General features: G+C 37.9%; 1 protein-coding gene and 1 pseudogene across 4 annotated transcripts in view; both read right to left on the reverse strand.

The window, feature by feature from the left end:
* The window catches only part of TASP1 (taspase 1), a 273,821-nt gene that overhangs the window by 51,550 nt on the left and 197,563 nt on the right, over positions 1 to 24,708 (reverse strand). For all 4 annotated transcript variants that reach the window (XR_005984419.1, XM_041732946.1, XM_041732944.1 and 1 more), the window contains one exon: positions 11,752 to 11,862. Coding sequence is in view for 3 of the 4 variants with exons in the window: in XM_041732946.1 (XP_041588880.1) it covers positions 11,752 to 11,862 (111 nt within the window). In the remaining variant the exon portion in view is untranslated. The remainder of the gene's footprint in view (positions 1 to 11,751; positions 11,863 to 24,708) is intronic.
* Positions 19,327 to 19,779, reverse strand: LOC121478109 (annotated as a pseudogene).

Consider the following 24,708-nt stretch of genomic DNA (forward strand, 5'->3'; position numbering starts at 1 on the left):
TTTTAAAAAGTCTATTTTGGCCTAAGGGCACAGTTGGTTAAGTGTCTGACTCTTGATTTCAGCTTAGGTCATGATCTTACGGTCATGGAATTGAGCCCCACATTGGGCTCATGCTGGATGTGGAGTCTCCCTCTCCCTCTCCCACTGCCTCTCTCCCTCATCAATGCTTTCTTCACAAAAAAAAAAAAAAAAAAAAAAAGTCTATTTTGTCCTTTTCTACCCATTCACTCTCAATCTGTATGAGCCTTTAGGTCTGAAATGGGTCTCTTGTAGGCAGTATATAGATGGATCTTGTTTTTATTTTAATCCATTCCATCACCTATGTCTTTTGATTGGAGTGTTTAGTCCATCCAAAATGATTACTGTTAGGTATGCATTTATTACCATTTCGCTACTTGTTCTATAGTTGCTTTTGTAGCTTTTCTCTGTCCCTTTCTTCTCTTGCTCTCCTCTTGCAATTAGTTGGCTTTTTTTAGTGATATACTTGGATTCCTTTGTCTTCAGTTTTTGCATACCTATTACTAGTTTTTGTTTTTTGGTTACCTTTTGGTTTATATATAACATCTTCTGCATTTTTGAGTCTATATTAAGTTGATGGGCACTTAAGTTTGAACTCATTATTTACTCCTCTCCTTCCCACATTTTAAGTATATGGTTTCATACTTTACATCCTTTTATTTTGTGAGTCCCTTGACTGATTTTTACAGATATACTTATTTTTACCATTTTTCTGCTTCGTACTTTTCTTACTCTTGCTTATGGTCTTTCCTTTCAACTCAAAGAGTCCCCTTTAATATTTCTTGTTAGGCTGGCTTAGTACTCACAAACTCCTTTAACTTTTGTTTGTCTGGGAAACCATCTCTCCTTCTATTCTGAATGGCAGCTTTGCTGAAGAGTATTCTTGGCTGCAGACTGTTTCCTTTCAGCCCTTTGAATATATCACGTTACAACTTTCTGGCCTGCAAAGTTTCCGTTAAAAATCAGCTGATAGCCTCAATGGAGGTTTCCCTTGTTTGTAACTGCTTTCTTTTCTCTTGCTGCTTTTAAAATTCTCACTTAACACTACTTTTAGCTATCTTAATTACTGTATGTCTTGGTGTGGACCTCCTTGGCTTGATTTTGTTGGGGGGCATCTCTAAATGTCCTGGATCTGGATTTCTCCTTCCTTCCCCAGATTCAGAAATTTTCAGCTATTATTTCTTCAAATAAATTTTCTGTCCTCTCTTCTTTCTCTTCTCCTTCTGGAATCCCAATAACACGAATGTTATTAGACTTGATGGTGTTATTGAGTTGTTTGGGGGCCATTTTAAACAGTGAAGCCATCAGTAAAAGCACAAAAAATGTGAAAAATGTGGCATTAAACAGGCTACAAAGAGGACACTTCTTTACAGTTATGAAAGCTGAGACATGAAGGCAGAGCATCACCTTGTTCACCTCAGCTGAGAATGTGCATGTCAGGTGACTCAAAATTTTCATCACTCTGCGTGTGCCTAAAAATGACTGTGAAAGTGCTGGGAGTCCTAATTTTGAAATTACACATAAGTTTCAGCAAATAGGAAAATTAGTAAATTTGAAATCTGTAAATAATGAAAACAGACTATAGTTACTAAAATGACATACTCTTTGATCTAGTAATTCTACTTCTGGGTAATTACAGATATGCTTTTATATATATGAAATGACATATTTACAAAGATATTCATTGAAGTAGTTTTAATTAGGAAGAAACTGGAAATAGTTCAGTTGCCTATTGGTGGGAGTATACTACATACCATAGTACATAAATAACGATGGTACTCTAGACAGTCGAATACCATGCAACAATTAAAAACAAAGGAAGAAGCTCTACTTGGTAGATATGGAACCACCTACATTGAATATTTTTCAAACTTTCTGACCATGAACCACAATATAACCAAACAAAATTTAAAAGTCTCACACATTGTCACTTAGTAAACATATTTCTATATAAGTGAAATTTCACAAAATAAAACCTACCCTTGGGCAGCCAGGGTGGTTCAGCAGTTTAGTGCCGCCTTCAGCCCAGGGTGTGATCCTGGAGACCCAGGATTGAGTTCAACATCAGGCTCCCTGCATGGAGCCTGCTTCTCCCTCTGCCTGTGTCTCTGCCTCTCTCTCTGTATCTCTCATGAATAAATAAATAAAATCTCAAATAAATAAACAAACAAACCTACCCTTTTACTTACCATGCATTAGTTTATACTATTGGATTCTTTATATTCTATCCACTGTATTTAAAGGATTCTGCAAATGACTCACTAAATTAACGTTAGACCTCGTTAATAAACATGCTTCAGTTTGAAAAAATACTGATTTACAAGATACATAGTTTATCTAACATAAAAGGCAAGGTAGAAGGGCACCATGGATGAATACATTTATAAATACACAGTATCTCTCAGGAAAAATATTTTAGGAACTGGCAACAGTAGTTGCACTACTATAAAGAGAACTGGTTGGTTAAGGGAGTTTAATGGAGAACAACCTATTTTTCACCATATATCCTTTCCTGAAACTTCTGAATTTTGTGTTATTTTGGTTTATTTCCTATTTTTTAAAAATGCCCCTAGGAATCTCAATTACCCTTTTAACCTATGTTATCAAGAAAAATTAATTTCTTCCCTATTTAGAATTAATTTCTTCCCTTCCCTATGACATTCTGAACTTCTGAAATTTGATGTAATGAGATGTTACCATATATTTTTAATTATCCCTCATGAGAATGCTTTATTATGATGTGAAATGATCTAATGCTTTCAAATTGTTTCATGTCTTGTGACTACCTAAAATATACCAGATCTTATAAAGGGCCACAATTTTATTAAGACCCTACATAAATTTACACTGGACACATTTATTTAAGGCAAAGCCTGTTGTGTTTAAAGATCAATTAAAACAAACAAAAAAATTTATTCCCATTACAAATTTAAAAATTCTAAAACCACTATGAGTTTTTAAAAATGAGTAGAAAACATTTGTTGTCTCAAGGGCAGTTTATCTCACAAACTTTTATAACTGTCTAATTAAATCCTAAATTATACTTAAAACCTGGCAAAGGATAGTACAAAATTAGCTCAAATATAGTTACCCAAAAACAAAAAATAAAATGAGTAGCATTTCTTATCATGAGTGACATCTAAGTCTAATTGATTTCTTGATTTTAGGGATTAAATTTGAAATTGTTTCATACACCTAAAATGGAAATTTACGTTAAGAGTATTAAGATATGATCCTAATAATAATACAGCAAACTGGGCAGGTGTTATATCATAATACTGGGATTTTTCCTGTGTGATTATCCCATGTAGAGAATCATGAACTGAAGCAACATATAGGATGAATGAGTGGTCTGGATTGACATGTCTGAGCCTGTGAAAGTGTATGTTTCTTTGGCAGTGGCTGGTGACTGTTTACACCTCAACTACTAATTTGAAAAGCCTGTGTTTTAGAAAGCCAAAGCCCAATGGGCACCTGCATGGGTCAGTCAATTGAGCATTCAACTCTTGGTTTCAGCTCAGGTTATGAGCCCCAGGTCTTGGGATCTAGGCAAGCATTGAGCTCTGCACTCATTGGGGAGTCTACTCAAGATTCTCTCTTCCTCTTCCCCTTCCTCCCATTCACTCTGTCTCTAAAATAAATAGATAATTTTTTTAAAAAAAGAAAGAAAGAAAGCCAAAGCCCAGGCACTGTGGAGCTACTGAAGATGACCAGACTATTTTCTGATCTCTATCAGAAAACTTTAAGAACACACAAAGCCATGCTAAAATAGATTCCTAAACATGTGAAAGATAGTCATAGAGATTTGGTAAGTTTCTCTATCAAGTGACTTCACAACACATCATATCACATAAATGTGATGTGGAAAAAAGCCAGCAATACCAACTCTGTTCCAGTGCCAGAGAATGGGTTACATAAGATGTGTCGTGCTGTGTTCCTCAAGAATGACATGTTAGAGGCCCCTGGATGGCTCAGTCCATTGAACATACAATTTTGTTCCTGGCTCAGGTTGTGATCTCAGGGTTGTAAGATCGAGCCCCACATCAGGCTCCACACTCAGTACCAAGTCTGCTGTCTCTCTCCCTCTGCTCCTCCTCCTGCTCTCTCTTGCTGTCTCTCAAATAAACAAAATCTTAAAAAAAAAAAATCACAGGCTAATGGTATTACAGGCACATCGAAATGGATTTGCACATAATCTTAGAGGCTAGCCTTTGTGCAAAGTTGCATTTAATACATTAAATGCATTAAATAAATTTACCTACAAGTATAATGCTCAAGAGTGGTTCTACTTTTTAGTCTTGGTGTCCTTCCACTATATAAGATAGTCTTCAGCCCCTACGCAAGGCTTTGGCTCCTGGTGACATTTAAATCACCACCTTCAACAGTTAATATTAGAGCTACAAAATTTCTTTACTAGGGTTGCAAGCAAGTTTTCTCTACCAAGTGGATTCTCTTCTCTAACCAGAGAAGCTCTCAGCCACCCCTTAAAAAAAAAATTGTTGTTCTCCAATTGTTGTTAACAACCCCCAGCTGCACTGGCTCCTGCACCCATTTAAATCCCCTCTGCCTGGCTTCACATCCAGACTTTCTTGCAAGGAAAACAGAACTTTAAAATCAGAACCATCTTGGGCTGGGCAGTTGCCAAGTCAGCTGCTGCTCCTTAGAATTAGGTGGAATGACTTACCCTTGGACATTTTGCACAGTGCTTTAAGTTACACCTTACTAAATAAAGATAAGCTCATTTTTAAAAAAAGATTTTATTTATTCATTTGAGACAGACAGATAGAGAGAGCATGAGCAGGAGGAGAGGAAGGGAGAGAAGAAGCAGACCCCCCACTGAGCGGGGAGCCAGACATGGGACTCAATCCCAGGGCCTGGAGATCACAACCTGAGCCAAAGGCAGACGTTCAACCATCTGAGCCACCCAGGCACCCCGATAAGCTCATTTTTAAAATGGGAAGAATGAGGAATTGTAAATAGAAGAGCCTCCTCTTATCTCTGTAGTTTTCCCCCGTGGTTGTTAAGTTCTTTATAACCCAGAATGGAGTTTATACAGGGATGCTTTACTGTCCTAACACAGAATCCTTAGGATTCACATCTTGTATGTTCTACTGTGGCCACGAAGTAGCTCTGAGTTGGTTCACCTCTTTGAAAAACTTTCACCACTAAACTGTTTCAGAAGGGATGGAGTTACAGAATCCCAGTTATACTTAGTTATACTAAGCCAAGAAAATAACTATTTTCTCTTTCCAAGGCTCGCTCTGATTTGTTCAAGACTAAAGGATGGTGACTGAAAAGGGAGAGAGGGATGTGGGTCAAATAGTAATTCAGTTCTCTTCCTTTTTTATCTTTTGTTTATTTATTTGTAGATTTATTTATTTGAGAGAGTGTGTGCATGAGCAGGAGGGAGGGACAGAGGGAGAGAGAGAATCTCAAGCAGACTCCCCACTGGCAGACCAGTGTGGGGCTCAATCCCATGACCCAAGCCAAAATCAAGAGTCAGATGCTTAACCGACTGAGCCACTCAGGCACCCTTTTTATCATTTTATTGTATTAGAAACCACTGGAAATAGGGGCCACTGGCTGGAACATGAAAGTTCTCTGCTGAACAGAAAAGCATTCAGTGAAACAAATTTTTATTGAAACATGATTTCATTCATTCAACAAATATTTTTTTAGGATTTATTTCATGCTAAAGTGATCTCTATTACCCTTTGAGCAGATGAAAATTGACTATAAAATTTGTCAAAATGTTTTTCTGAGAGTTTTAGGAGAACCACAGTAATAGGAATTACATAATCACTAGAATTCAACCCATAAATCTTTTTATTCTTTATATCAAATGGAAAATTTTGTGGCCCAAATAAAAATACTACATAGTTAGATTATAGCTAGAACTAATACTTCTTACGATGGACAAAAAAATTACAGATAAACATCTATTTCTAATTTTTTAAAAAGTACATTAGTAATATTTAAGGGTAAAAATGTTCTTTTATAAAGCAGATTATGCCGTTTGTAATCAACATCTTTTTGTTTTAAAAAACAACTAATTGGGCAGCCCGGGTGGCTCAGCGGTTTAGTGCTGCCTTCAGCCCAGGCCGAGATCCTGGGGACCCGGGATTGAGTCCCACGTCGGGCTCCCTGCATGGAGCCTGCTTCTCCCTCTGCCTGTGTCTCTGCCTCTCTCTCTGTGTGTGTCTCTCATGAATAAATAAATAAAATCTTAAAAAATAAAAATAAAAAAACAACTAATTGTGAAAAATATAAATCTCAGACCACCACCTCAATAGATTAATGCAACCTGTTGTTGAAAAGTTTAAATATCGCATCTGCCTATTTACCTTGCATTTAAGAATAACTACTTAATTTGCTTCTTTCCATCTGATACTTAAATAAGAACCAAAATGCCAGCCTCTATTTTAAGGCTACAGTAAAGATGTAACAATTCCAAAGCATTGCTGAGACACTAAAGAAATACGCTTCCCTCCATCTCCCCCGGTGTTGTATGGAATGCTGTACACCTGAAACTAATATTATATTGTATGCTAACTAATTGGAACTTAAATAAAAATTTAAAAAGAAATGTTTCCAGCCGTGACACTGGATGCTCATAGAACAAAGCTATTAACATCAGATAAACATCCATCAGTATCTCTTTTCCCACTACCAGCCTAGTAGCTAATTTGCTCTCTCTCTGAGAGTTATTTTTATGATCACGTGAGCCCAACAGAATGCCTAGTCATAAGTGCTCATAGTGGCATGTGCCATGAAATGGAAATCAGTGATACTGCTGGGGCCCCCAGAATGAAGCTCCTTTGAAGTGCATGTGTTTATGTGTGCTTGCCAAATTTTTAATGTCAGTAAAACCAAAAGGCGGTTTGGAGTTTTAACTTACAGTAAAATGACCTTTTATCTTTTTAATGTTCCAGAAAACATCATCTCAATCTAACATTTTTTTTAACTATAGCATGTTTTGGTAACCGTGACAAGAAGAGCACTTGATAAAGAACTTTGCCTGTTCTATAAAAGGTGGGAGGGAATGCCACCTTTAATTCTAACTGGCAAGTGAAAAATAGTTTAGTTTGATAGATGTAAGTCTAAAATGATAGAAGGATTCATTATTCTTTCAAGTAATTATGTAAGAAACTGCAAAAATTCTCACAGAAAAAATCATATAACATACTATTTACATAAAGTCAGGCCCACATGGGGGCTTCAAAGATATGGATAATGGGCAATTTCTTAAGCTGGGTGGCAGGTCCACAGGTGTTCATTTTATTATTATTCTTTATAACTTACAAATTTATTACATTCTTTTAAAAATATATGAAACATTTCATAGTTAAGATGAAAAACAGGGAAAAAAGAGGTAGCTGGACAATTAGAAGCAAGATCACGTACAACACTTAATTATCAGCATAATGAACATATTCCTGGATAGTAAGGAACCTGGAGTTATTCTCTGAGTAAGGTGAGGGTAACTTAATGGAGGAGTAACAATTACCAGATGTGTTCATCAAATGATCAGGCTCTGGCTGGACTATGCACCTCAAATCTTTTCAGGATGAAGGACCCCCAACAGTGGCACAGAGGCCACTGGCCAAACACAGCTTTTTTGCCCCTAAGAGCCCTTATGCTTCCTATTCTGAATTGCTTAAGATTTTCCTTAAATTTATGGAGTCTGTTTCTCATTGATCCCCATACTCACTGCTTCTCAGTAACCATCCTAAGGCAGGGACCCTGAACTTCATTCACAAGGTCTGTCAGGCTCCCAACAGCACTGCAAGGGCAAGTTGTAAGGAGAGAAATGCACCCATATATAGTAAGATTGGCTGCTTAGGATATATTTGCATATATTCTAATTACTTGTTTCCAATTGCAAGTTTAAAACAGAAAAAGATTCATTTTTCCCCCCCACTGGGAGGTTTGATGTGCCTTTGTTTACACAATTATTAACCGTATTATGAATTATATACAGCAGCCTCAATAAAGCACTTCTGTACAGGTCTGGAAAGCGTATGTAATTGTATTTTAGCAGGTAAAATATATATTGGGGTTTTTTTCCCTCTAAAAGCAGAGAGAAAATTAATTCTTTTCAGCTGTTTCACTCCAGGGAGAAGCATTTGCTTTGTGTTAAAGCAGTGATTTGTAGGCTGGGCTTTGCCAGCATCTCATGATCTGAGGACTGGGAGGTGGAGGGATGGGTGTTGCAAACACATTCACATCCAAACTGTCCTTTTACAAGGCTGTTTGCAGAGGCTATCTTCTGCAATTCATTTCAACTGTCTCCAAATCTTCTTGTTCCCGGACACTCATCATTATCCAACATTTCCGAGCCATACTGATTTGTGGTTTTATTTTGTTTCTGTTTTTTTCAGAGCTTATAAGGATACTTTTTGTGACATTTCATTTTTCTGGAAGAGTATCAATTTAAAATTTCTGCTAAATAATCAACAACAAAATTCCATTTGACACTTAATTCACTCACCTAATAACTAATGGAGCCTATTATGGAGGTTGGTACAAGAACAATAATTGCCCTCAGAGACTCCTTACTCTGGGAAACGAACAAGGGGTGGTGGAAAGGGAGGTGGGCGGGGGGGGGGATGGGGTGACTGGGTGACAGGCACTGAGGGGGGCACTTGATGGGATGAGCACTGGGTGTTATGCTATATGTTGGCAAATTGAACTCCAATAAAAAAAATATACAAAAAAAAAAGAAAGAAAGGTATTTCCTTTCTGATCAAACTTTTCATTACAAATAATAAAAAAAAAAACTTGCCCTCAAATGGTTCACAATCTGGCGGTATGATTCTCAGCGGCAGTGGAATTCTGATATTTGGAAAGATTTTAAACCCCTGGATCCGTCATGTGAGTCACTGGGTCTCAAAGATCTGTGATCTATTCCACTCAAATAATTGGGCTCAGAAAAAAGCTTAAGAGGTGCTGGCCTAGAGGGAAGGACAGACACTTTAACACATGTCTAGGATGTGTCATGGCAAGTGTTACAAGGGATGCCAATTGCATGTTGCAAAAAAAAAAAAAAAAAGCACAAAGAAGGAACAAATCACCTGGGGAAAGGGTTTCCAAAGGATTCCATTAAGATTCATATCTGTCCTAGGTCTTTAAAGAAGGAATATAATTGGCCCAGGGCATTTCAAGAACAGGTAAAAGCATGTGAAAGTTACGGGGGGGGGGGGGGGGGACAGGACCCTCTGGATGAAGACCAAGCAATTTTGAGTGGCCAGAACTGGGGGTGTTGAGGCTGTACAGAGGAAAAGGACTAACTGGAAATGACAATGAAAGCATGTTCTGGTGTTAGATCTGGGGAGGACTTTCCCATCAAGTTAAGTAGTTCCCATCTATCTTCTAGGGAAATGACCAGCAAAGACAGGAGTATGTATGCATCCTCAAGAGAAAAAATGAAAACAGGGAGTGACAGTAAGAGATCTAGATTTTGTCTTCAACACACAGAGAAAGTTATTTGACATTTAGCTTAGACATATAGTAAACGAATTACATATACTTATGTGGCCCTTCTTTTGACCACTATCCATCCCTCTGATCTTGGGATTGGTCTCTCTAAGTCACAGTTAGGTCAGGTTCTCATTTTTGCCCTTTCTGCTTCAGTGCAGTCTGCTTCTCTCCTGACTGCCCATTTCTGAGCCCACAGTTAGGTTCTCTGGGCTAGCTACAGATGTGTTATTGCAAGAAAAGTCTGGTGACTGTATGGAGGTGGGAGAAGAATAGAGGTAAGGCAGCTAATAAGATGGTCTAGAAAAGAGTGACTAGGGATTGCAAAGTAGGAAGGCACTGATCCCATTTGTCTCATAGGATTCCAAAGAAAAAAAACAGAATCCACTTATGCAATCTGATAGTCTCAGCTGCCTTAAGATGCAAGAGAGCACCTTGATTTGTTATTGTAGCTCTTTAGACAAACTAGAGGCCCATTCAGCAGTGAGAGGATTTAAAAGGTTTGTTAGCCAATTACTTTGGCATAAATTACCCCAAAAGGTAGTGGTTTAAAACAGCAAACATTTACTATCTGTTTCTGTGGGTGAGGAATTCAGGAGTAGCTTTGTTGGATGATTCTTGCTCATAGACCTATACTCTCCCTAATGAGATACAGCCAAGAAATCTACGTAAGGCTATAGTCATCTGAAAGTTCATTCAGAACTAAGGCTATTGGCAAGAAGCCCTAGTACCTTGCTGCCTATTGGAAGGCGGTCACAGTTTTTTGCCATGTGGACCTCTCCATAGTGCTGCCTCAGTGTCCATACAACATGGCAGCTGGTCTTTCTGAGAGTAAGAAAGCAAGACCTTTTTTGATCTAGCCTCAGAAGTCACACACATAAGAAATGCTTGGTTTTCTAATTTACAGACTCAACTTGTACTACAGCAATTCACAAGAATCATACAATACACATCAGGTACCACCCACCCCTTCTGTAAGAAAAATTTATACAAAGGGTTAAACTATCACAGTTCCTAGGGATGATCAATAACACTTATATTTAAAAAAAATGCTTAGGGAAGAATGGATAAATACACAGCAGTGTATCTGTATAATGGAATACCACACAACAATGAAAATGAACAACTGCCGCATCTAACATGGTTAAATCTAACAGGCTTCACACTGGCTGAACATACCAGATACATATAGTACATATTCTATGATTCCACTTATATAAACTACAAATCCAAGCGAAACTAATCATGATGTTAGAAGTCAGCATAGTGGTTCATTTTGGAGAGGTAAAGAATGGAGGTGGTTACCAGGGAGAGTTTGGGGGTTGTAGTAAAGTTCTAGCTCTTATCTGTGTGCTGGTTGCTTGGTGGGTTCAGTTTATAATGATTTATCAAGCAGTTGCTATTATAATGTGTATTTTTCTGAATGTATATATAATTAGTTAAAAAGTCAATTAAAAATAACATATAAGTTCCCCCCCTAGCTTATGTGGTACCCTTATGCAAATTTTTAAAAAATGTTCCCTCTGGATGAATGGATGAGAAAAAGCATCCCAGTGGCACAGATTCATGCCTTGAGAAATGGAGGACCAACTGGTTTTAACCCCAGTGGTACACATGGCTAGACACAAAACCACACATCTGGATAGACATCTGCAAATCTGAAAAACACTCACTTGATCCTTCTTCACCACAGCTTTCTGAGGAAGGCAGGACAGATACCCTTATTTTATAGAAAAGAACATGGCATGGAACAGTACAACAGAGGCACAAAGGTGTCATAGCTAATGAGCGATGGAACCAGAACAGACTCCTGACCAGCACCTCTTCACAGGGTTCTGATTCCATGTGGGAAGGGGGAACAGGAAGAAGCTTCTTTCTGTTGGTTATCATGAATGTTGTTATGGGTCAACTCAAATGCTTTGTGGAATACGGCAAGGAACACGGTCTGATGTTCTTAATATTGGGCTAATATTAGTAAATGTTCTAATATTAGTAAAAGGTCCTAGGCTATAAGCCCATTTGAAAAATATGCTTTAAGTATCCACTTATTTTTTTTTAAGTATCCACTTAAAAATGAATATTCATCTTTTACATGTTTACCTATGTGAAAAGATCAGTAGAACAGACATGTTTAGATAGCAATAGAGCATTTCTGGCCTTCCCATAGATTTACATTATTAACTTAAGAATATAATTATTTCCATGTCTTGAAAAAATAAAAGAGAAACACACACATAAGGTATATGTCCAGCTTACCTAGAAGTGTCTGCTTATCTTGGGAGGAGTCAGACTCTGCAGAACATCTACAAGTTCGGAGAACAATCACTCCTCCAAGCACACCATCCTCACTGGCCAGGAAAGGTGAACCTAGGCAGAAATGGCAAATGGTCATTTTTTTCAGTGAATTCTACTTTTTTCATTTTCAATTTTCATTTGATTACAGGAACAAAAATGTGGTATGAATAAGATCTTGAAAGATGCCCATTTTCTGACAATCACTGTTGTTCGTACCTTGTATAGGCTTGATGGTAAAAGCAGGCTTATGCCTGAACAGGAGCCATTTGGCAAAGACAATCCCAGATGCCGCCAAGAAGACTTGAGTGGGGGGTGGAGTGTGCATTACACTCAGAATGGAATTGGAAACACTACCAGATTAAAGGACGAAAACACAAATACAGGAAAAAATGCTCAGCAAGTCTCTTTGATCAGTTCTTAGGGATCACTTACCAGGCTCTCCTTGCTGTCAGGGGCATGCCACCAAAAGCTTTGATTTACTACCTTAAATTCAATTTTAAACAATAAGCCACAAACTTTATTACAAACATTTAAAAATGATCCTGATGGTTTACACAAATAAGGGTGAAACTGTATTTCTATTATGAGAGTCTGGTGGTTAGAAACAACCAGGCCCCTTTAGGATCCCACACACTGAACCACTGTGAGCATTTCAAGAACACTACATTTTAAAACCCCTCATTTTTTCTCCCCAAGGACATCTTCTTCGAACATCTGGCATAGCAAGTAAGCACGTGGGGAACAAATGCAAAATTAACCCAAGTACTATCAAAGAAAGTAGTAAAAATAAAAACCAACCAAATTGGATTTGGGGAAGCTTCTGGTTAAACTTAGTAGATTAAACACATATATTTATCTCCGCTCCTTCCAAAGGCATGGCCCAATGAGGATAGAGAGAAACGCAAACAAGAAAAAAATTGACCTTTTAGAAAATGAAAAGAAAATAGACATTAGTTGGCTCACCTAGTGAGCTGAAAAAAAGCTGAAACCTAAGCTTTCATGGAGGAACAGGGTTGAAATTAGGGGGCGGGGGCACCTATAAGAAATCATCCAGTTTTGTCATGAAACCCAAAAGGAATCAGAAATTGGAAGCTTCAAGTTCTCTGAAGGCAGGGATTCAGGGTGGGACTAAAATGAAGATGGTTGGTTTAGAGTATCCAAAAAGACCCTCTACACCAGGTGTCAGTAAGCTATGACTTGTTTGGTTTACAACCTGTTTTTGTAATGTCTACAACTAAGAGTGTTTATTTTACAATTTAAAGGGATATATATATATATATATATATATATTTTTTTTTTTTTTTTTTTTTTTTAATGACAAGAAGGAGAATATGTAGTAGAGACCATGATATAGTCCAAAAAGTCTAAAATCTTTACTTTCCAGCCCTTTAAAGAAATAGTTGGCAAACTCCTAATCTAAAGCCTCAGATTTCTGCATGGAGAGAAAGTTACTTCTTCCTAACCCAAGAGATGCCAGGATATTTACTCTCTAGAGAGGATGAACCAGGGGGACTTGAGTCTTGGAGGCATCAGATTTAGTACAAGGCAGGAGGGAGGCTCCACAGTGAATATAGGAAGTAGAAGTCTTAATGCTAAACAGTGAAATAACCAGCTCCTTTACCCACAGGCTCCCAGAATACAAGAAGTCAGGCGATATCCTCCAAACAAAATATTGGATAATTCCTTTCCAGCCACACAACCAGCTCAAGAATAAAGACCTACCTGAGAGACCCTAAGAAAAATTTGCCTTATGGTAAGGGCTTCTAGATGACAAGTGTGACTCTTTCAGGTTTTCAGTTTAGCTTCTTGGTATTTAACTGTTAAACAGTATAGACAACCTAGGATTACAAGTTGTTTTAGTTAGGCCTCTAGAAAAGACAGAGACCAAAACAAAAAAGCAACACAGAGAACTTATGCAAATGACTGAGCAAAAGAAAAGTAACACAGAGAGAGAGAGAGAGAGAGGGAGAGAGAGAGAGAGAAAGAGAGAGAGAAATCAGAACAACAGGCCAGAAGGTCCAATACCTGAATAATAGGAGTTTCAAAACAAGGGACCAAAAGAAATGAAATTTCAAAGAAATAATTAAAAAGTATTTCCAAGAATTGAAAGGTAAGTGCTTGGACTAAAAGGCTCATCAACCTCCCAGAACAATTCATGAAAAGAAAAAAAAGAGTGCCATGGACATATATCAAAATATTAAAGAAACAGAGAAAAGTCTAAAAATTTCTAAGTGGGAAAAAAAAAAAGTCACCTGGAAAGCAAGGGAATCATAATAGCATCAGGTTTTTCTTTTTCTTTTTTTTTTTTAAGATTTTATTTATTTATTCATGAGAGAGAGAGAGAGAGAGAGAGGAAGAGACACAGGCAGAGGGAGAAACAGGCTCCATTCAGGGAGCCTGGCATGGGACTCAATCCTGGGTCTCCAGGATCATGCCCTGAGCCAAAAGCAGTGCTAAACTGCTGAGCCACCCGGGCTTCTCCCCACCTTTTTAAAAGATTTTATTTATTTATTCATGAGAGACACACACACACACACAGAGAGAGAGAGGGCATGAGATTTTTCAATATAACACTGGAAACTAGAATATTAGAAGAAACCTTCAAAATGCTGAAGGAAAATTATTTCCAACCTAGAATTCTATACTAGGCCAAAATGTCAGTCAAGTGTGAAAACAGAATAAAGGTCTACAAAGTCTCAAAGAATTCACTTCCCACATTTTTCTCAGAAAGCTGTAGGATGAACATGCCTTGGCAAAGTGAAGGAATAAGATACATAAGGAAAAAGAAAATATGATCTGGAAACAGGGATCCAAAATAAGAGAACACAAAAAGATTCCCAGATGGCATGCAGCTTTGCAGGAGGCTTAGAGTGGACAGTCCAAATTGAAGCAGGAAGCCAAAGGAAGCTCAAAAGATATATCCAAGGGAAAAAAAGTCAAACTTACAGAATATATGTTGGGTTTGAAATTATTTAGAGGAAATGTTCCAGATTTTGAGGGAAGTTTGACAATCAAGACTCACTGGTATTAAAAAACAAACAAAAAGAAACCTAAACAATAATGATGTAAATATTAACTACAGAAAAAAATAAGAATTGTGTAAGAAAGTAAATAGAATCATAGTACACTATGTAGCACAGTTAGCAACAGCTAGGGTCAAAGATATAAGCTCGCAATACTGATAAGCTTAAATAAATAAATAAATAAATAAATAAATAAATAAATAAAGTGGGGTGGGGTGGGGGGACATAATACACTGAAAGGAGGAATGGCACATGTAATATGTATAGGTTTGGGACTGGAAATAGAGGGAAATTAAATCCTTGCCTTCCCTGGTATAAATATGAAGATATCTTAATTTGATATATAAATAATATCCAAAATTGAAAACTGAAGGAATACAGTGTGTTTGTTGAATTACAGATTTAAGTTTTAAAAGAAATAGTTAATAAGAGTTAAAAGTAACAGCCTTAGGGGAGAGGAAGCTGGGGGTTGTAATTGGAACAGGGAACTACTCATTTTCATTTTAAGTCTGGGGTATTTTTTGTCTTTTTAAACCACTTACTTGTTTTGCCGTGCAAAGAAAACACAACACAAATTTAAACTGCGGAATTGGACTAAATTTTTTAAAGAAGGGGGAAGGAGACGGGAACTTCACAGTCATTGAGAAACTCGTGCATCAGGACTGGGTTCTATGCTTTCATGTTCTATAGTTTAATTTTCAGAACCACTGAAGGGGGTGTCAGAGCAAATCTCCCAAAATGTGTCATTTTGGCATGTGGTCTGTTTTGACCTGAAGGCAATTGAGACCCTGTGGGCTCAAGAGAAAGTTTTTGCCTCACCCTTAACTACTAGAAGAACAGAAATTGGAGGTCTTTCCCAGAATTAGAATTATCACCAGGGATAAATTTTATCTGAGTAACCCCTCTGTATGGCAGGGCAAATATCTAATTATAAACATCTGTTCTTCTTATTGCTTGTGAATTGCTCTCCTCCCCCTTGAAGCCCCAAGCCTTAGCTCAGCATGGCATAAATATCTCATTTTACCTTTCTGTCTTTGAACTCCTCAAGTATAAGTTGAGAAGTATAAGTTGTATGTATGAAATTAAATTTGATTTTCTCTTATAAATCAGTCTCACATCAATTTAATCCTTAAACCAGCTGGAAGAACCTTTGAAGGATAGAGGAAAATATTTCCTCCCCAACACCACGTACTATGAACTATTTTTATGTTGTAGATGAAGAACCTAAGGTTCAGAGAGGTTCAATGCCTTGCCATAGTCATACTACAGTTGAGCTGAGTATATCGTTTTCCCTCATGTCTCTCTGAGCCCATAATCCTTGCTTGCTTTGCAGCAATGTCTCTCAGGGAACAGGAAACTCCAGGTAAGCTCACATTCCAACTGCTGCTAGAAACTTCCACCCCACCAGCACTTAAGCTATTGACACCTCTAGAATTGGTCCTTTCCCTACCAAATCCAGGAACTTCTCCTAGGTCCCTAACCACTCATCCAAGCTTAAAACTCTCTAACCCTCCCCTCTTTGATGACTCAACACATGAAACCATGTGAAATTCCAACAGTTTTCCCTATGACTGTATTTGTGCTAGGCTCTGCCCCTCATTTCCACTGACAAGACCCTCAATGTACTCTCATTGTACTCAAAACATTGCAGTAGGCTCCCTGCTCCAGTCATTCAAATCTATAAATTAATTAATTCAATAAATATGTACAATGTGCCAGGACTCTTCTAGGCACTGGGGATATAGCAATGAAAAAAAATGAAGTCCTTGCTCACATCTAGTTGGACAGGTTAGGGGATAAGTAAACTTACAAGTCAATAAAGAACTTCATGAAGTTATTGATAAGCACTGTGAAGAAAACGAATCCTGGTAAAGGACAGAAGGTGTGACTCAATGCAGGGTCTATTTCACATCAACAATGAGGAAAATTCTCTTGTGTTAAGGAACTAACCATGTGAAGACCTGGGGGAAGAACATTCTAGGCAGATGAACAAGCAAAAGTAGAGACCTTAGGTGAGAAGGAACCTAGGTGTTCAGGAAATATAAGGAGATTAGAATGGTAAGAGCTGAGTGAAGGAGAGGGAAGAGAGGGCAGAACATGAACTCAGAGAGGCAAGGCCACTTAGGGTTACAAAAGACCTTGTGGGTACATTAAGGAGTTTGGATTTTACTGCAAGTATGATAAAAAAGATTATGAAATCTTTAACATGACAATGATAGTTTTTGTTTGCACTTGCAAAAGGTTAATCTGTAGTATGGAATGGATTGGTAGGGCAAGCATGGAAGCAGCAAGTCAGTAAAGAAGCTGCAGTTGCAGCCCAACTGACAAATAACAGTGGCTTAGGTGAGCCTGCTGGCAGTGGAGACTGTCAGTAGAAAGTGGGTCTGGGATATACTCTGCAAGTAGAACCAAAAGGGCTGTTCGTAGAATGAATATGGGGACATGGGAAACAGAGACATCAAAATTTACTCTAATAAGAAATATGCACCCCAGCTATGATTACATCATAAACCATTCAACAACTTTCAATGGCATTCAAGTGTCCACAGAACAATGTCCCAACACCTTAGCCTGGCATAGCCCTCCTCTCTCTTCGAAACCTTATCTCACTATTTATTTTTACACAAAAAATGCTTTAGCCAAATTGAACTTCCTGTATCCCTTTTTTTTTTTCAAGATTTCACCCTAGGCCCGTTGAACAGTTATGAACTGTTCTTCCTGAGTCCCTTTCTCTCCATGAACTGAATCTATCCTTCTGTGCCTTTTATACAGACACAGCTATCTACAGTGAGGGTATCTCACCAGTAGAGTGCCTTTAGTGATTAATGAAATGCTCCCACTTATTCACTGCCTTCTCTGATCTCCGATCTCCTCAACACACTGTACACACACACACACACACACACACACACACACACACACTCCCACTAACATCACTGCAATGTGGCATTCAGGATGACAAGACAGGGTGTTAATGCAATGAAAGGTGATGGGGCCCCAGGGCACCATGAAAGCCACATCAGAACTCCTCACTCTTAGAAGTTCACATCAGAACTCCTCATCCATTCAATAATTTAATGAAACAATGATTAGAATATATTTGAAGATTTCAAATTTTTCATGGAAAGTACTCAGATTTCATATTATCACTGTAATGTTTAAAAAATACTGACTCAGACAGAAGGCCTTGTTTTGAGTCTCAGGGCAGTAACTATGTCTTTCTACGAAAGACATATTTTTTAAAATATCTATGCTTCAGTTTTTTAGATTATAAATTATGGATATTAAAAGACATCTTTCTGGTTGTTTTAAGGACTGAATTATATATATGAACTCTGCAACCTCTGAAGAGTTATCTAAACATTTGGTGGTAGTAACAATGATGGTAGGAAGACACTTCCGCATTTTGCTGGTTCTCAAAAATTGTCATGTTGAACAGGATCTATTACTGTACCTATTTGGTTAACCTTCCACAACAATCAGAACCAGTATTCAACTGATATTCAGTGGTGGTGATAGGGTATCAATTTTCATTCACCCTAATAAAATGTCCCTAACAGATTCTTTAAATATCCAAATGCAAAACTATTATGGAATAAAATTATAATTATAGATGGTAAGAGAAACAGTTACTGTAATCAAATGTATGTAATCTGAATATTCATTTAAATTATAAACCCATACTGTAAACAAATGAGACATCTACTTACTAAATTTGTACCATAATTTTTAAGGATGAAGAATTTGAACAAATTTGAAAGGAAAATCATTATAAGTATTAAAGTAGAGAATTTAATAGGAATATTAATCCATATTCTTTTGATTGCTAATACTAGAATCTTAATTAAAATGATCTTCAGTAAAAAGGAGGATTTGCTGGTTCATAAAATCCAATCGTAGGGATATGATGGGTTTTAGTAACAGTTGGAAATAGCTCTCTATGGATAGTAATACCCAGATAGTTCCAGGCTATATTCCTGACAACTTTCACCACCAGGGACTTCCTCTTTTTCAGTTTTAACATTCTCAGGGGGCATCAGTTGGATTTAAGAAAATTTAAAAACTTGACTAGCCTGGCTTTAGTCAAGGATTAAGCCTAGAACAATCAATTGTGACCAAGAGACTAGTGGAGTGAAGTCATGGATGGACAGACAAATCCACCGAGGTCCAGAAAACACAAATGAATAGAACACTAGGCCACAGAACCAGGAAATAAGGATCCCATATCTGGTGCGGTCTACTTGAAATTAATCAAGCCACTTTATCTCTCTGAACTTTGCTTTCTTGTTTCATCTGAAAAACTGGGAAACTGGACAAATAATCTCTAATATTTCTACCAGTTCTGATAGGTAGGCGTATTTTCAGTTTTAGAGATTTATGTCTACCCACAGCAGCAACCAGCCATTACCTGATGCCAGCAAGACAAAACATTAAAGCTCCTTTTTTTTTTTTAATGGTGAAAAAATTTATATTTAGATTTATAGCCGGCCGGACTCAGTTTAGATGATCCCAATTTGTTGGCAACATCCAAAGCATCATAGTCAGGAGCCAGTCCAACATATACTTTCTTCTCTCCATCAGGCCTGATCAAGGTGTTGACCTTGGCCACATCAATGTCATAGAGCTTCTTCACAGCCTGATTGATCTGGTGCTTATTGGCCTTGACATCCACAATGAACACAAGTGTGTTGTTGTCTTCTATTTTCTTCACGGCTGACTCAGTAGTTAAGGGGAACTTGATGATGGCATAGTGATCAAGCTTGTTTCTCCTGGGGGCACTCTTTCGAGGATATTTGGGCTGCCTTCGGAGACCCAGGGTCTTGGGTCATCGGAATGTAGGTGCAGTGCGGATCTTTTTTTTGTGACTGTGCACGCCTTTCAGCACCGCTTTCTTAGCTTTCAAAGCCTTTGCTTTGGCTTCGGCTTTGGGAGGGGCAGGGGCTTCCTTCTTCGCCTTCGGGGCCATCTTCCTGAAAGGGCCATTAAAGCTCCTTTTGCAAAACCTGGTACAATGCTTCCTCTTCAACATGTGAGGACTTATCAAAGAGTGATTCTGTAGCCAGAAGGCAGCTGCTAGTGTTCCACCTTCTCATTACACTTAACAAAGAACCTCTGTCTTTCAAATACATTTCTGCACATCGCTTTTTTCTTTTTAAAGTGCATATGCCAAATCACTTGAACGTCATTTTCTCTTAGAGGAATTACACACGTATTGAGAAAAAGAATTGGAGAGAGACAAAGATGGCTTGAAGGTCAGATGAGCAAGAAAATGGAGGACTGAGAAATAATAAATGTTCCCCTGCTGTAAACACATACCTCTCTAACTCTAAAAGAACAAGAGAGATTATTATAAATATTCTTTAAACATAGAAGTATATACTTCTTGGAAGACCAAGGATCTTTCTTCTAAAGATGCACTTGAGTTAGTCTTTTCTGGATCTGAAGTATAAGCAGAACGACATGAAGACTACATAACATAATTAGAGGAGCCAATCACTATGTTCAGAAGCATTAGCTCCATTAATGGAGTGCCACTGCATTTTGTTTTTTTGTTTTGTTTTGTTTTGTTTTTGCTTTTGTTTTTTAATTTATTTTTTTAATTAATTTTTATTGGTGTTCAATTTACCAACATACAGAATAACCCCCAGTTCCTGTCACCCATTCACTCCCACCCCCCGCCCTCCTCCCCTTCTACCACCCCTAGTTCGTTTCCCAGAGTTAGGAGTCTTTATGTTCTGTCTCCCTTTCTGATATTTCCCACACATTTCTTCTCCCTTCCCTTATATTCCCTTTCACTATTATTTATATTCCCCAAATGAATGAGAACATACACTGTTTGTCCATCTCCGATGACTTACTTCACTCAGCATAATACCCTCCAGTTCCACCCACGTTGAAGCAAATGGTGGGTATTTGTCGTTTCTAATGGCTGAGTAATATTCCATTGTATACATAAACCACATCTTATTTATCCATTCATCTTTCGATGGACACCGAGGCTCCTTCCACAGTTTGGTTATTGTGGCCGATGCTGCTACAAACATCGGGGGGCAGGTGTCCCGGCGTTTCATTGCATCTGTATCTTTGGGGTAAATCCCCAACAGTGCATAGGGTCATAGGGCAGGTCTATTTTTAACTCTTTGAGGAACCTCCACACAGTTTTCCAGAGTGGCTGCACCAGTTCACATTCCCACCAACAGTGTAAGAGGGTTCCCTTTTCTCCGCATCCTCTCCAACATTTGTGGTTTCCTGCCTTGTTAATTTTGCCTTTGAAAAGAAATCTACAAGATCATCACCATCATCCTATTAGATGTATATTAACTGCACTCTATCATTTCCTGCTCCAACAAAAATCCTAATATAATGATTATTACTATATTCATTTGACAGATAAGAAACCAAATCAAAAAAGAAAAAATCTGATGCACAGGGTGGTAAATGACAGGCTTTCAGCAAACAAAGAGGAAGTGGGGATCACAACACTAACTGCTCACCCAGATCCTTGCACTACAAACCTTGAGGACTATTCCTATTCCATCTCTACCACAGTGCATGGTATCATCGTTATGTCCAGTTTTCTGGTGGTTTTTAAACATAGTTTTAAAGACTCTAATTCAAGTCTTTAAAGAGAAGAGTTGAATGTGGCCAATGACCCTTTTGAAGTACCTTATCTACCATAATTTGAAAGACAGAAAAAGTTAACCTGTTTCAGAACATAAAATTCCAAAGTATAATGAGAACCTAAACATATCAGAGAGACAGTCAGTCTGTGGATAAATTTATTGATTCTGCCCATAAATATTACAAGTAAGAAACCAAACTTAGAGCACCTGGGTGGCTAAGTTGGTTAAGTGTCTGCTTTCAACTCAGGTCATGATCCCAGGGTCCTGAGATTGAGGTCCACGTTGGGCTCCCTGCTCAGCCAGGAGTCTGTTTTTCCCTCTCCTTCTGCAACACCCCCCACACACACACACACAACTCAAGCTCTCTCACTTCCTCTTTCTCAAATAAATAAAATCTTAAAAAAAAAATAAACCAAATTGAATCCATTAAAAAGGTCTGTTTCTTGGTTTAACCAATCACAGAATATAGTCATCTAATACAGCCCTAAAAATAAGTGTTTTTTTTTTTAAAAGTTTGACATGGGGTCTCTGTTCTCAAGAGAGTAATTTAGCTAAGGAGAAAGACAATACACTTCAGAAATCATACCCACAGTCATAAAATGAGTAAGTAAGTCATGGGCCTGTAATGTACAACATGGGGATCACAGTTAACGATATTATATTATATATTTGTAAGTTGCCCAGAGTAAGCCTTAAAAGAAAAAAATTATAACTAGATATGGTGACAGATGTTAACTAGGCTTATTACAGTCATCATTTTGAAATATATATAATCAAATCAGTATGTTACACACCCAAAACTAATATAATATGTCAATAATACATCATTAAAAAAATCATAAAGCAATTCAAGAAGAATCAGTAGGTATCTTCTTTTCCTGAATATTACAGCTCAGCATTCTATCTGCTGGTGGAGGTATCTGAATTCCACAAGCTCACCCTTACATAGCAATGACAGGATGAAAAATGTGAATCTCTGACAAAAAGCAAGTAAGAATGGCCTACAGACAACCAGAAGATTCACTGGATGGGAAACCAAATGGTCCAGTTTTCCAGCCCTGGTCCTGGTACATTCCATGTTAACTTTTACAAGTAAGAAGAGGATTCTCGGGATCCCTGGGTGGCGCAACGGTTTAGCGCCTGCCTTTGGCCCAGGGCGCAATCCTGGAGACCCAGGATCGAATCCCACATCGGGCTCCCGGTGCATGGAGCCTGCTTCTCCCTCTGCCTGTGTCTCTGCCTCTCTCTCTCTCTCTCTCTCTCTCTCTCTCTCTCTGTGACTATCGTAAATAAATAAAAATTAAAAAAAAAAAAAAAAAAGAAGAGGATTCTCTACTCTCACACTCTACCAAGTCACCTCAAGCTAATGGGGAATACAAAGAACACCTTTCCCCCACAGTTAGTTATCATCTAACTTCAATTTCCAGGAGTGTCACAAGGCAGAGAGGCCAGAATGGTGACAGTGGCAGAAGAGAGGGATCCAGACTGGGCAAGCTGTCCTCAGTGGGGACAGGGTGTGGTGGTATAGATTCATAATTACTTATTAATACTAGACTAGAAGCCATGAATTTGAATATAACATTCATTCAACTAATATTTTATATTTCATCTTCACCTTTAAACATTTAAGCCTCCACTCTGTGTCAAGACTGTATGGGTCCCTAGGTATTCAGTGATTAAGATGAAAATCTGTGCCCCCAGGTGCTATGGTCTGAATGTTCGTATCCTTCCAAATTCACATGTTGAAAAATGCCTAACATGATGGTATTAGAAGATCGGGCCTTTGGAAAATGATTAGTGCCCTTACAAAAGAGACTCAAGTCAGATGCCTTGCCCTTTCTGCCATGTTAGGTTATAATGAGAAGTCTGCAATCCAGAAGAGGGCTCTCCCCGGACCATGCTGGCACCCTGATCTTGGATTTCCAGCCTCCAGAACTGTGAGAAATAATTTTCTGTTGTGTATAAGCCACCCAACCTGTTGTAGTTTGTTCTAGCAGCCTAAATGGACTAAGATATCAAGTCATCTATGATAAGATAGACAATACACAAATATAATCTGTGCAAGAAAGGGAAATCAAGCAACATAAGGGAGATAACAGTGCTAAGGTGGGTTCAGAGGGAGAGAGCATTTTAATCAGGATGGTCCGGGACAGCTTCCCTGATGGTGACAGATGAGGAGAAAAATCCAAGCAACTAAGAGAACAGTAATTCATGTACTGGGTTCCTAAAGTAACAACATTTCTGGTACAGTAAAGAAATATATTTCAAAAAAAAAAAAAAAGAAATATATTTCCATGTGTAGTTATGCCTAACAAACGAAGAATAATATTACTTGTTTTAAATCAAGAGAAACAGGGCTGGTATTCAGCTGATTGTTAAAAGACTGCTGTTCTTATTGGCTGTTAACTCTCTTGACGATGCCCTGACAAAAGGCAAAGTTTTAATTCATTACTGTACTTCTTTAAAATATACTATGAATACCATATATACGGTTTTAAATACTCAAAAATAACAAAATAATATTCAATGACAGTATCTGTCTTACTCCAGTCCTATTCCATTGAGATGAGTATATCCTTACTAAAATTATCCATACTTATACACATATCTATTTTCAGTTTTTCACTCACTGGAACCATGTTATATAAACTGCTCTGCATCTGGCCTTTTCAATTGAATAATATGACTTGGAGATCCTTCCATAACAGCACACACAAATTTAGCTCATTCTTTTTAATAACAACTATACCCTTGGACATATATGCCATCACTTCTTTTTTAAGATTTTATTTATTCATTTATTTGAGAGAGAACTCAAAAGTATGTTATGTAAGTGGGGGGAGGGGCAGAGGGAGAAAATCTCAGACTCCACAGTGAGCAGAGAGCCCAACTCGGAGCTCTATCTCAGGGCCCTGAGATCATAACCTGAGCCGAAACCAAGAGTCTGATGCTCAGTCAACTGAGCCACCCAGGTGTCCCTACCATCACTTCTTTAAATAGTTCCTTGGTGATGGGCATTTAGATTATTTCTAGTTTTATTTTTTTGCTATTACAAGAAATGCTCCTGTGAATAATATCAGGATACATTTATCTTTCATATATGTGTAAATATATCTAAAGGATACATTTGTAAATATAGAGTTGACAAGTCAATCAACATATGCATTTAAATTATTGCTACAGATCCCCAAACTGCCTTCTAAAAAGACTTTTATACACACAAGAACAGTTTGGCAGTGCCCGTTGCCCCATAAACTTACCAAAACTGGGTA

Source organism: Vulpes lagopus, chromosome 18, assembly GCF_018345385.1.
Source record: "Vulpes lagopus strain Blue_001 chromosome 18, ASM1834538v1, whole genome shotgun sequence".
NCBI lineage: Eukaryota > Metazoa > Chordata > Mammalia > Carnivora > Canidae > Vulpes > Vulpes lagopus.